This window comes from Dromiciops gliroides, chromosome 4 (genome assembly GCF_019393635.1).
Source record: "Dromiciops gliroides isolate mDroGli1 chromosome 4, mDroGli1.pri, whole genome shotgun sequence".
Lineage (NCBI taxonomy): Eukaryota > Metazoa > Chordata > Mammalia > Microbiotheria > Microbiotheriidae > Dromiciops > Dromiciops gliroides.
This window is the reverse complement of record NC_057864.1, coordinates 288,174,516-288,188,883: the sequence shown is the minus strand read 5'-3', so window position 1 is coordinate 288,188,883 and position 14,368 is coordinate 288,174,516. Positions and strand designations below refer to the sequence as shown.

Genomic DNA, 14,368 nt, shown 5'->3' with positions numbered 1-14,368 from the left:
GAAGCTCACATTATTTGTATAGAAATTGCTATCTCCAAAAACACTGATTAACAGGGAAATTGTTTTCTCATGGAGTTGTAACAAACAGATTTGTGTTTCAAGTTGAATTCCAAATAGTATGCTAGATTAAAAATCTTGGGATTACTTTGATAGGAAGACTGATCATAACTACATTAACATTTGTTATTGTCAAAGGGCTTTCAGACCTAGGCACACACAGAATTAAACTGTAATCACCATTTTACTCTTTTGTTAAGAATTTTATTATCTATAAAATAACCTATCACCATATAATAAATGTTTGGGTTTTTTAATGCTCTCTGAAGACAATCCAAGATATGAAATATATGTTAACATTTTAAACACAAAAAGGGGAAGAAAAATGTTATATTTTCTCCCTTCCTTACTTCTTCCTCATCATCACTATAAAACGTAGGTCATGTTCAAGGTCTAAATCATATAGTCCTTTGGTGCTAAGGGTAGATAATAGAAGCACTGAACCACATATCCTTTTCCTGTTCTCCCTATAAGAGATTCTATATACCTGTTATATGCTGTTTTAAAGCTGAAGGACAAAATTTGAGTTTTTCCCTTATGGCTTTTTTTTCCTCAAGACTCAAATTTGTCATATTGAATTCAATTCAATAAACATAGTTACATGCTATATGTTGAAGATACAAAGACACCCTCAAAGAACTAACAAGTACAAAATATATACCTTGTGTATTACATATATTATATGTGATATGTTCTGTGTATAAATATTATGCATTTTATATGTGTGTATATTTTACTTTATAGTTAACCATCTAATGAGAATTACCTAGGTCCTCAGGAGATTCAGACTGTTACCAGAATATTTGTCAAAGTTTTTCCAGGCCAACTGTTATCACCTCCACACACTTACCCAGCGTTGCCATATAAATGGACACTTAAAATACGCATTAGGATCAAAGATATCTTAGGTAAATATTCCATGAGTTTCTAAGACTATGATATCATTAGAAAATGAAATGAATGGTTTATATAACATTAAGAAATAATTCTCAGTAGTTATATTTCTGCCATTTTGAATCATACTATTTTGTATACTCTATAATCCTAAATAGCAATTAGATGAAATGAAGTATTTCATAGAGGACAGTGAGCTGGCCTCTGGGTGAAAATTAAACTGGGCCTAAGACCTGTCTCTGACACATGATAGTTTTGTTTACTAGCTGTCCTCCCTGACTGGAATTCTCCCCAGATTCAACTTTGCATCCTAGTTCCTTTTTCCCCCCAAATCTTGGCTAAAATTCCACCTTCTGCAAGAAACATTCCTCACTTCCCCTTAAAGCTAGTGCCTTCCCTCTGTGATTATCACCAATATATCCTGTATATATCTTGATTGTAGATAGTTTGTTGGCATGTTGTCTCTCCCATTCAGTTGGGACCTCATTGAAGGCAAGGCCTTTTTGCCTTTCTTTGCCATCTCCTATGTGACTGGCACATAGTAGGCACTTAAAAATGCTCGATGACTTAATTTGATTTTGTGTCAATGAGCAAGTCATTTAATTTCTCAATGCCACAGTCTCTTCCCTAAAACTCTGAGTTAGAAAAAAAAATTATTTGTATCACTGGCTGGATTTTTCACATAGAGTATGAAAGTGTGAGTGTGGGAGTTCTCACAATGAAGAAATTACAGGTCTGGAATACACACCCCTCCCCCCTAAAAAAAAAAATTCAATAGAACACTAGGTAGAAATAAATGGTCTCAATGGGAAAGGTAGCAAGGTTGTCAACTAAAGTCCCCTGACCAAAAATAGAACTTAAAAGGAGTCTGCTTTTTCAGACTGGGTTTTTCTATTTCTTTGAATGGAATTCATTCAAATCTATCTCTCTCATGTACTATACCTTTCTCAGTTTAGAGAAGTAATCTGTGCTTGGGGCTGGGGGGGGGAAGAGACAGGAAGGTAGGAATTGACAGGAAACCTAACATTGAATGCACACATTATGTGTAAAATTTGTTCATATCGTTCTATGTGTTTATGTGTGTGTGTTCATATATACATATATGGAAGATAACAACATACAGGGCAAACAACATATCCACCTATGTGGACCTCTTGAACCCTTTGTGTAGCTTATTGTGTATCTGTGTGTACCTATATCTATGTTTATATGTATGTATGCATATATGTATATATATACACATCCATTCATATATTGTATGTGTTTATATAGATGAACATATATAGTATACATATGTTTCAGGAATGGCAAGAAAAACAAATATGTCCAATCATTCTGGAATTGAATGGGATACAAATAGACAACTATTTCAATTTCCCTTTATGGAAGGAGCTCTTTAAAAAGCAAATAAGAGTACATTAGGTCATAAGATTCTAAAATTTAGAGCTGCAAGGAAATTAGAGATCATCTTTCTCAACTCCCTCATTTTACAAATGAGGAAATTGAGGCCCAAAGAGGTTAAGTCACTTGCCCAAGTCGCATGCAGGTAGCAGAATCTGATTTCCAAATAACATTCTCTGATTTGAAATCTGGTGCCCTAAGTTGATACTCTTATTAAGTAATTTTGACCTTTATAATCCCAGTATATTTTCCCCCGGGTACAACCTAATTTAGTTCTTTCAAAAATTAGAATTCTGAAGTAATAATAATGTAGTGTCATGTGAAAGCTTTGTTGTATTGTTCTTACTCATCTTCAAAAAGAGAATGTGCTCTATAATGTAGGCATGAGTATTAAAAATGGAGGAAGCCCTTCTCTATCAGTTTTAGAGTCTTTCATTCTACTACTTGACAATTTTGCATATTAAGTGAACTAATTTTATTTGAGCATTCTTTTAGTCAAACGCATTCATTCTATAAATGATTTTGGTATAAGAGATACCTGAATAACATCCTCAAATAGAACGCTAGGTAGAAGAAAAGGCCTTATGTATCACTGATTCACATAGCTTTAATTATTTCATGTAAAATAAAGAACAAAAATAATCTGGGTTCCAAAATACATATGCCAGGTAGAAACTCAAAATTATGAATTAAAGACAATTTAAAAATAAAAACACATCAGCTCCTTAACAATGCCTTTGTAGAATAATTCATGGCATAAACAAGTTTTTATAATTCTCAGCTTCATTATAGCAAATAATGACTTTTCATTTCATTAGTAATCAAATACACAAACTATCATTAGATCAATATTTATTAAAACGCATTTGAGTAAAAATCTGGTCTCATAAAAGGTACCACATTCTCTCATGAGAATACCTGGTATCTTTGGTTAGGGGGGAAAGAAAGACTTTGGTACCCAAAAGACAAATCATTGGTTTCATTTCAAATTTGCATAAAGTTTGTCTTTTAAAAGTAAATTACACCTTCTAAATATAAATTTTTCATTTAAACAGACTGACCTATGCAATGCATTAACATCAACCCACGTCATGATAACATAGATGTCCCTAAGTCATTGTACCCTTGTGGACTCTATGTGAAATAGTTATTTAATGAATACAGACTGTCAGTGCTTACTAAAAGTACAAAGCTATAAAAACTGATTGTTTAATCCATGTATAGTTTATTATGTTGACTTGTAATTCTAAAGAAGAGAAAATACATCAAGTTAAATGAAAAGATTGATGGTTCAAGGTCTCAATTTTTAAAAATTATGTATTACATTATCATTCTGTGAAGATAATTTTTCAGAAAATGAAGCCAAAAATGATGATAGAAAACAAAAATAAGATATGTATTGACCTTTGATTGGAATAGAATGAAATCATTCTTCTATAAATCTCTTTATCAGTTGTTTACTGTTGGGAATACATTTTGAATATGATTTAACCCTTTTTAAGTCAATCTTACTTTCCCTCTCCTTAGCTTTCATCTGTAGCAACTAACAAAGTTTCCTCTCAGACTAGTATGAAAAACACAGCACATAACCTTTTAACAAATCGCTTACAAAATACAACAGCTCATAAGAATATTATGAGTGTCTTCTTGTTCACATTTTTTGCTCTGATTCAGATAACCTAAAAAGGTTAAAGAAGGCTTAAGGCCTAAATTCAGTGAATAGATACTGGAGCTGTTCACTGATCCAAAATTAGTTTTTGCCCCAAAATTGTTAAGTTCAATTATTCAGTTCTCTTATGTTACTTGTCTGAACACCATCATTGCAGTTTTCATGGAAGCATTCCTTACCCATTTTTTTCCAGCTCATAATGCCCAAAGAATAGAAACTGTCAGTTTTATAGCAATGGACTAACTGGAGTAACTGAATTATTCATTCACTAAAAAAGTTGTCAAACCAGTATACATCCACTAATTTTGGAACTACCTTGATCATGCCTCTTAATAATGACCAGCAAATTATTTGTAAATTATGTTTATTGTATATGGAGCAACCTCTCTTGTCAGCTTCTGCCTTTCAAGGGGATTAGCATGAAGAAAGAAAACTTGAAACTTTTCATTATCTTTAGGTTTTCCCCTCTTTAGGTTTGGATTAAAGTATGACAATTTGGAACTATTAATGAATATGGAATTCTGATTTTTATTTAGTAACTCACACTTATGAAGAAAGATTCTACCAAGTCTGTGTGTGTGTGTGTGTGTGTGTGTGTGTGTGTGTGTGTGTGTGTGTGGCAGCTTCTTATTCTAAGGGACACTAATTAGTTTTAAATGGTGTTAAATACCATCCCTGCAGTTGCAAGTGCTTCTCTGGGAATTTTACCAGAGAAAAGAACTCCTGTAATTTAAAATCACTTTGTTTTCTTCATTCACAGTTATTAGTGAAACAACAACCTGTAGAACTCTCAAAGTTCCCCACACACACATACACCCCACACTGTCCATTAGTCTGGATGGCTACCAAATACATCTCCTTCACCAGCTCCATCTCCCTTCAGCAATTCCCATCCCCCAAAGTGCCTCTAGCAGAGGAATAGCTTGAAGCAAGTTCAGCTTTTCCCCTCACAAAGCCTTGGCTGGCCTTAAAGGAAATTCTCTTAACAACGTGTCAATTTTATATTGGCCACAAAGACAACTTCTGTTTGGGGGGAGGGGAGGAAAGAGGGACTGGAGCTTGGCTGTGCCTTTCCACAGACAAGGATCTTTGTGGCAATCAGAAAACATTTCCTGAATAAAAAATCAACACACTCTCTCCCATTGCAGGGTGGGGGAGAAGGCACAAACATATAACATCACTCCCCTCAACGAGATGAAATGCATCCAGTAACTTCCCAGTCAGGAAATCTATTTTCTTCTCTTCTGTCCTTGTGTTTCCCCTTTCCCCCAACCCCCAAATCACTTGTTAAACATAATCCACAGCTCCAGAACCTCTATGTAGTGTCCCTGTTAGGAATTAGACGAATGCTGTAAATCACTTCTGAGCTTTATCTCCTCCCTCTGCATTTCCGTTATACTATGCCTTTCCAAATAGACCATCTCTGATACTCTCCCTTTCTCTTTGTGCTGATCAACAGGGTATCATAAGCAAGTGCAGAAATCCTTTGCAGTATACCTAATAAGAGTCTGCTAGTTCGCATACTGCAACAATAACCCTACTAACTGAAAATCCAGTGGGGGAGGTAGGGCAATTAATTTGCATGTGTGCTTTAATTGATCCCCTTCCTCCCACCCATCCCTCTGCTCCCAACAGCATGTGACTTCTCAGCCATTGCGACACAGTGAGCTTGTGCTTCCAGTTGAGTCCCACGTGGGCCTCTCCTTAAGGACCAGAGAGCATGTGGGGTTTATGGTGCAAAGCATTTCAAATAAAATCATAGATCTATGCCATTACTTCTCCTGCCTTGATTTTCAAGATTGATAGGGAATTCACTATTGAATTTGTGTCTTTTTAGTCATTCTGTCTTATCTTTGTAACTTTGTTTTTCTTTTTCTATTCTTTGGGGGAGGTTGGGGAGAAAGAGAATCTGAAGAGCCAAAAAGAACAGCATCAGAGGAATCTTTTTTTCCTGAAGATATATTTCAAGGAATTCTGCACCTTCCTTTATTCCTTGCTTCCTCTCTCCACCTACCTCCTCAGTTCCCAAGCCAAGATAATGATTTGGCTTCTAACCTGTGACTGGTTGTGACGACTATCTCTTGGCCAAGATGCAAACTCAAGGAAGGGCTTAGAATTGTTATCTTCTCTCCTTTACATGCACAGTCACCAACAGATACATCTGAATGAGTTTGCCAAGTTCATAGCACCTCTCACTTCATTTCAATCCCCAAGTGCCTTCAAAGGTCTCTGTGGGTATGTTTCATTCTAATCAAACTTGTTCACCTTCCCACCTCCATAATTCCCAGATTTCAAATCAATAAAGACCTTTTTCTTGGCGTTAAGAGTTACATCAGATGAATTCAAATACAGCAGAAATACTAGAGGTAGTAAGATGACCTAGGCTTGACATAAAAACCATTTTAAAGTTTTCTAAGTATCTCTTTCACACTCCATCCCCCTGAACCCTCAAACCCTGTTTCCTCTGCACTTACCTTCTTTTGGTGGGCGCTTGGCTTCCCTGGTAAGATTGCAGACCTGGGTAGTTTGTAGCTCCTGGGTTAGGCAGCCCTCCGTCTGCTCATTGAGGGGAAGCACCACATTATTTAACAACATCAGGGACTGGTCGTCTATTCCCCATTCCCCCAAATGCTGAGGACAGGTGCATTTTGTGTACATGATCCCACACGACTCCGTTCTCCCATTTTCGGATTTTAAACAGCTCTCTAGCCAAGTGCATAATACATGGCAACCAAACTGGCTTGGGCTCACCTTGTTCAAAACCAAAAATTCAAAAAAAGATTTTTCATCTTCATCCCCTTTTTTCTGTAATCCTGGAAATTCGATTGGATACACCCGACGTATCTGAATAAAATTTTTATCGTACTGTAGAAATACAAAAGCATTCTTGGAATCGCAGAGTTGCATTATAGAATGGTTATTTTTTAAAAGATCCTTTATTTTTTCATGAGAAAAATGATCAAACTGATAAGCCAAGAGAGAAAAGTTAGAGCAGCTGAAGTCCTTTTTGGAAAATTTCAGGTAAATACTATATTTGGTTGGATCTGGATTTTCCAGCGTCCAAGTGCAGTTTGTAAAGTTTTTTGGAAACATTTCACTTACAGAATACGATCCATAAATGACTCCCTTCACCAACGTGGAACACCAGAAGTCTTGGGCAGCATTAAATCCAAACATAACCAGGAAATAGGTGGAAAATATATAAATCAGCAGATTACGAACAGCCTTCATCCTATGTCATTTGGCCTGTAAAAATGGGGATGAAATTACAATGCAAAGGTAATTCTGCACGCATTGAAAAAGAAACTCCTTCCAATATTGTGGCCAGCTGTTTTCAAGATTTCGGTTAAAACCCTTTACAAAAAGAAGGGCAGGTAATTTTTATTTTATAACGCAAGGAAATTGTTCGATGCTGTGTGAACAGCGCCACCACGTGGCCATTCACAATGGTCCAATTCCCTAAATTCAAATTAAAAATAAGATTTAATAGATCATTAATAGGAATGTCCTCACCCATCTAGCAGCTATCCCTGTCAGTGAATTTTAATTCTACAAAATAAAATAAAACCCATAGGTTTCACAAAGTGTCACTAAAGGTCAATTTTTAAGACATTTCAAAAATCAATTTACATGGTTCCCCCTGCCCCCCCCAACTCTGCACAGAGATATATCATCTCAAATAATCTAATCTGAAAATTTAGGAACAGCTGTCATTAAATTATCTCCTTACTATTAAATGTGCAAAACAATCGTGATGAATTACAAACACAATTTTAAAATGCACAAATTATTATTTGTTACAGATGGAACATTATCTCCCATATGTCTGCATGCCTTTGCAGGACCACCTGGTATACAAAGGTCTCTGTAATGATAAATTCCTGTGAGACAACATAGGTATCAATGTGTATTCTTAAAATTTTAGAAGTATTATCTAGGAAAGGGCATAGATACATAGAGGGAACTTATTTGACATGCCAATGAAAACCAGGATTTAAAGACATTCATTTCAATGTGACATGCCCTCTTGGGATATATAAAGTGGATCACTGTATTAGTATCTGTATCCAAAGGCGATGTCAATGAAAAATCCCAGAACCACAGTAATTGAACTGGATTCAGGCTTTTAATTGCTTTTTTAAAATTAGTACTTTCATCTAGATTTATCTACTGTAATTTGAAGATTTGCACATGACAGATGAAAGGCATTTCAGATTTTCTGTTTTAGCACATTGCAGGTATTGAATGGATCCCTTCCCAGTAACGGCCCCAAACCCCTCTTGTTTTGTTGTTGTTGTTGTTGTTGTTTTACCTTGACTTTTCATGATATAATAACCTTGCTTATATTTACCTCTGTATGTTGTTATCCAAAAATAACTTGAATGTTTTCAGCTTTAACCTTTAAGAAGTTTTGTTGTTGTTTTTTTCTTTAAAAAATGACTGACACTTCGTTTTCCAGTTAGTGTCTGGGCTGAGAAAAGTGGTGCCAAGTTAATTTTAAAAGTCTTTAGACTGCAGCCTCTTCCGCTGTTCTGTAAACAGAGACAGACAGACACAGAGGCAGTTAGAGTTTTGAATCTTGGCTTTACCTAGGTTCTTCTCTCTTCCAACCCAAGGGGAAAAAAATGCTTCTTCCTTCCCATTGCATAACATACACCAACGCGAACACACACACACACATACACACATTGACAGATTGAAGTCTGAAGAGATTTCTGCGCTTTCCAGATTATAATTTAAACTCTTAGTCTTGACATGGGTAATACAGCACCAACTCTAAACCCCTTTATAGCTGCAGTTTAAAATAACACCAGAAGTGCTGGAGCTATCAAAAAAAAAACACTGATTCCTCTGTTTCCTCCCAAACATATAGCCCAGTGAATAATACATTATTTTTTTCTTATGAAGTGAAGTTACAGAACATCTAGACCTTTAAAAAACGAAGAAAGTTAATGGAAATTCTGAGAATAATCCCCTTCTCTCCATGTAGCACTTTGCAGGCAATGCAGGTCTGCGCAGTATTCTACAGGATAGAGTGTAGGCGTTGGAAGCCAATGTGACAATAAGTGTCTAAATTAGGAATTCCAACCATGAAAAAGGATTCATTTTAAAATCTGATACTCAAAAAAGAGGTCTTCTTTCTCTTCCAATTGAAACCCCCAGACTTTTTCTTCCACATAATATGCCAGAGTCCATGTCTGCAGTGCCTTGCTCATCTTGAATTAGAAAACCTGGCAAAACAACCCTGATTTCACTTCAGCGTTTGCTCAGGCGAGCTCCCTGAAAAGACTGCTCTTGATTTTTAAAAGCCTCAGTACACAAAATCTCATATTGTCCTTAATGCCAATAAAAGAATAACTGAGATGGCCTCTAGGAAGGACTGCAGGGTCAATTAAAACACCTGCTTCTCTTCTTTAAGAAATATGGGGGGGGAGGGAGGGAGACTGGTCAGAGAATCTTAAGATTAGGTCATTTATTTATTTAGTTAGTGATCTCCTGCTGAAAAGCAAACGGGCATTTAGTTGAGCTATGTAAAACTGATTTTCTAGGTGACACTGTAGTTTTGTTGAACATAGACGGCGCCATCACTCCACTCATTTTTCCCCACTATAAGACCCACTGACTTCCCTTATCTTAACTTCCTATTAACCTAAAATCCCCCCCCCCCTTCATAAAATCACCCCAATCACACACAAACGTCAGATTTTCTCTATCTCTCTGGAAATGACTTCCAGTGAAGCGGATCTTTCGCAAAACACACTTCTCTAACTTTTCAACTGCGGCGTATGAGTAAATGCAGAGATTTTGGGGGGGGAGGGGGGATGATTAGGTGAGGGGGCTGTTTTTGTTTGTCTGTTTCCCCTCACCCCCAGCTTCTCAAACCACCAGTAAAAAAGCCTCTCCTTTCGGTGCCTCCGCATATCCAAAGGCTCCAAAGTCTATAGCAATAATCCCTGGTAATGGGCATGGAGAATGAATACCCCAGACCCCCTTACCTTCCACTCCGAAAGATGAGGGAGGCTATTTCTCTAAGAGCCTAGCACAGGCACACGTCCCAACAACAGTGATGGAGAGACTCCCCTTCTGGCCGAATCACCGTTGCCCATTTTCCCCGGCTCAGGTTCCAAAACCAAGATTTAAAAAAAAAAGAAAGAAAAAAAGAAAAGAAAGAAAGAAAAGCACATTCACAAGAAGGAAGGGGGCAAAAAAAGGAGGGGGGAAGAGAGGACACCCCCAGCGAGCCCAGACCTTGGCGCCGTATCCAACTCAATCCAACCTCCCAAACGGAGAACGGAGGGGGTGGGAAAGCCCAAGTCGAGAGACTGCAAGGGGAAAAAAAAATGGAACTGGCTTAAGAGCGACGATTTGTTTGACCAAATCTAACCCAACAACCCGAGTAGCCAAGATGCCAAGGAAACGCCGAGACGAGAACTCAAAGCGCTGGAGCTGATGCTTAGGCGGGTTTGTTGGGCTGGTGGGGTTTTATTGGTATAAGATTAACAGGCTTATTCTTGTTCCTCTTTTCTCCCTCCTCCACTTCCTCCTCCCCCCTCAGGTACTGATGGACGGACAGCGACTAGGAAAAAAAAATCCTTGGCTGATGATGTCGGAAAGCTGTTTGAATGCCGAGTGAGGAGGGAGTCGAGAGAGGGAGAGGGAGAGAGATAGTAAAGCTCTGTCTGTGTGTGCGCGCGCGCTCGAGCTCTCCTCTCCCTCTCCTGTGTGTGTATGAGTGTGTGTGAGTGCGTGCGTGTGTGTGTGTGCGCGCGTGTGTGTGTGTGCTCGCGCGCGCGCACGTGGGCGCTCGCTTTCCTCCAGTGTCTCAGGGTGCGCGCCGCGCGACCGAGTGCGCTGCGCTCTCCTCTCTAGCATGGGTGCGCTTGGCTGCTCTCCCCGAGCTCGCTGTGCGCTTCCACAGAAGCTGCGCTCTCCCTCTTTAGTGCTGCCTGTGGTGTTTGTGCGTGTGTGCCAGTGTGCCTGTGTGGTGTGTGTGTGTGTGTGTGTGTGTGTGTGTGTGAGAGAGAGAGAGAGAGAGAGAGAGAGAGATGAAGAGATGGAGAGATGGAATGGGGAGGCGGGAGTGGGGCGCGAAGTGGGGGCGGCAAAGATCGGGGAGGCGGTAAAGGAGAGAGAGAGGGAGGCAGCCAGAGGGACTCCAATGTGCTCCAACCGGGCCTGCACGTCACGGCTACTCAAAACTGAGCACGTCCGTCCTGCAAACGTTAGTTTCTGCGTCTGGGAGGTTTTTCCAGCCTCAGTTCCCACCGAGCGGGACTGGTTGCGACCGACTGTAAGAGAAACTCGGAGATTGGGATTGAAAGAAGGGGGCGGGAGAGGGGGGGAGATGGGGGGTTGCGGGTAGTGGGAGGAGAAAAAGAGGAAGGGGGGAGAAGCAAATCGAGCACTTGATCTCCCTCTCTTAGCAAAAACCTGTCGCAGCTCTGAGAGCTGTCAGTTGAGCCTTGGGATGCAGATTAATTGATACACAGTACTCTGAAGAGAGTAAGCATCCTAGCTTTCAAACTGCTGCCTGTCCCTGGCTGGAACAATAGCAATTTTCTCAGTGAGACTGCAATTAACATCTTATTTGTTCTGGCTAGATAACAGGCTTGTTCTGATCATGGCTTGGGCTCCCCAGCCTTGGACATCTTGCATTGCTCGCTGCATGGCAATGGGATCATGTCTATGGGCTCAGAACTTTTCGTTTCGTTTCTTTTCTTTCTTTTTAAAAAAAAAATCTTATTGTTTTTCAAGTTACCCTAGTAACTGGTCTGGTGTGGGGGAGGAAGAGGAGGAAAGAATATGGTAAATGCATCAAATGTCTTGATTATTCCGGAGGGGGTTTATTTCCGTGGGTTTTTTTTTTTTTTTTTTTTTTTTTTTTGCCTCTAATTCAGCCTGCTTGTCGAAATATTTCATGGAATAACTCCAAATAGATGCTGCAAAAGGCTATTAGCCTCCTGGTTGTTTCTCTGCCTGCAAACTCAGTTTGTAGTTTCCAAAACAAACACTAGAATATCTTAGAGATGGAGTTAGGAGGAGGATTCTTAAAGTGGATATTGAAAAAAAAAAAAGTAATGGAATCATCACCAGCAGAAAGCTCCGGTTTAGCTTCAGGTGGAGTTGAATGAAACAATTTTATTCATTTCCTCTCTCCTGATCCCCCCCCCCTTTTCTCCCTTGGTTATCCCTCTTCCTTTTGCGGATTAGGCAACTGGAACAGCCTTTACAAGGAGGGTTAAGGAGGGGAAAGTGTCTTGGATCTCTCTCCAAGCAAATTGTTTGGGATATGATAATCTGGGGTTTGTTCCCTAATGAATATTAACATCCCACACAGTCCCTGCCTTAGAGCCAACGTTTATGGCTATTCTGGGTAACACTCTGCAAAGGAAACAATTTGTCATTCTTCATCCAACCAGCTTCAAGATGTTGGAATTATCAATTCATTGATTTAGAAAGTCGATCATACAGAAAGGTGGTGCCCTTATTAATTGGTATTTTTAATTGGATTTTCAGTTCATTATAACACTTTAAGATATATAGATATAGATATAGATATAGATATTATATATGTGTGTGTGCATATACATATATATATATAAATAAAATTTTTGTGTACATACTTCAAGACAACATGTCTTAAAGACATTTTTCTTCCGTTCATTTCTACTTCAACAAAGGTTTTTACTGTATTGCTAACCTTCCATGCTAGACAAATTCTGAGTTATTGGTCAACAATTACAATTAAGGAAAATAGATGCAAACAGGAGTGTTGTTGCTTTTGGATAAATCAGGTTGGAAAGGTTTCCTTTAAAAAGGTGAATAATTTATATCATACATTTGTTTTGTTTTGGTTTTTGGAAGGAAAACGATGAAAGCTTTGCATAAGCTTTTCCTAAAAAAGAGACAAAGGGATGGTGATATGGTTATATTTCTCCATTATTCCTTGTGATTCCTTATATGATTTTTAAATGTGGATGGTCTCAGTGAAGAATAGAGAAATCTCTAAAATTGAAAATAAAAGATATTTTCCCACTAACAATGACCTCTGCATAACAAATAGGGACAACCTATAAAGTAGTAATACTAATTGCTAAAGAGTACACATACATTCATTTATATTCAAGTTGGAACATGGGACTAGGTCAGAGAAGAAAGCCACCCTTAATAAAGTGTTTCACCCTTCACACTATTTCCCATAACCTTCATAAATTGCAGGCTACTGAGCTAGCCTGATGATGATTGTGGTAAGGTGTATTTATAGCAGATGATATGTGGATAATAAATATGCCTAGTAAGCCATTGTCTCTAGTAACCCCATAGACATTCTGACCCTGTAATTAACTTCCTCAAGGGGGTCAGCATCAAGAACTACTAAAAGGAATTTATGTAGAATATCTATGCCTGATCTACTGCCTTTGATGATGACAGCATAATCCAGAGGAGAGCAAAAGGGATAGGTACCAATGGATTATTTTTTAAAATTTCTTCAACTTCTATGATTTTAAATGAGAATAGAATTGAAATTGACAAAGTGCCAGATTTTTCTATTAGTCAATTTTTATGACAAATTTAATGTCTGATAATTATCTCCTTCTTACTCCCCCCAATCTTCATTCCCAATGGTACATAGTAGGTCTGCATTGTTCACTGCCTATAATCAGCAATGCAGGGGAAGCCATATAGTGAAACGTGCCTAGAACTTTAAATAAGAGAACCTGTAATCAAAAATATCTTAACAGTTCTCTTTGAAGGTAACTTTAGACCAATTGATTTGTTTCGATGGGCCTCATTTTTTTCATATGTAGAATGACTGAGTTAGATTAGAGTATTTTTGAGGTTTTTTCTAAATCGAAATCTACGGTTTTATACTGTTCAATTTGCTTCTACAAGTATTGTATTAAACATCTGTTATATTCAAGTCACTGAGGATAGATTAAAGAGCAAAAACCACCTACCCTAGAGATGTGAGGTAGGTTCTAGTATTATCTTCCTTTTACAGTTGAGGAAACTGAGGCAACTAGAGGTGAAGGGACTTGCCCAGAGCCACACAGCTAGACTCAGCTGACTGGGGTGACATTTGAACTCAGGTCTCCCTGACTCTACGCCCAGCACTTCATCCACTGTGCCACCTAACCACCTTACAAATAAGGGTATTCACAATTAAGAAAGTACATAAATAATAATTGGAATATATAATTTCAAAAAATTCCTCCTTTAGGATATAGAACTTAAACTGTGCTAAAGATTCATAAGGAAGAAGTAAGGATGGCATTCCAGGAAAGGGACATATCCTGTGCAAAAACAGAGAAACTAAGACATTAAATGTATACAAAAAACAGAAGT

The 14,368-nt window shown here is 38.3% G+C and overlaps 1 protein-coding gene across 1 annotated transcript in view; it reads right to left on the bottom strand.

Moving 5' to 3' along the window:
- The window catches only part of ADGRB3 (adhesion G protein-coupled receptor B3), an 890,484-nt gene extending 879,745 nt beyond the window's left edge, over positions 1 to 10,739 (bottom strand). The window contains 3 exon segments of the mRNA XM_044001123.1: positions 6,496 to 7,267; positions 8,373 to 8,553; positions 10,018 to 10,739. Of these exon segments, the coding sequence (XP_043857058.1) occupies positions 6,496 to 7,252 (757 nt within the window). The 5' untranslated portion in view covers positions 7,253 to 7,267; positions 8,373 to 8,553; positions 10,018 to 10,739.
- Between the last annotated feature and the right edge of the window lie 3,629 nt (positions 10,740 to 14,368).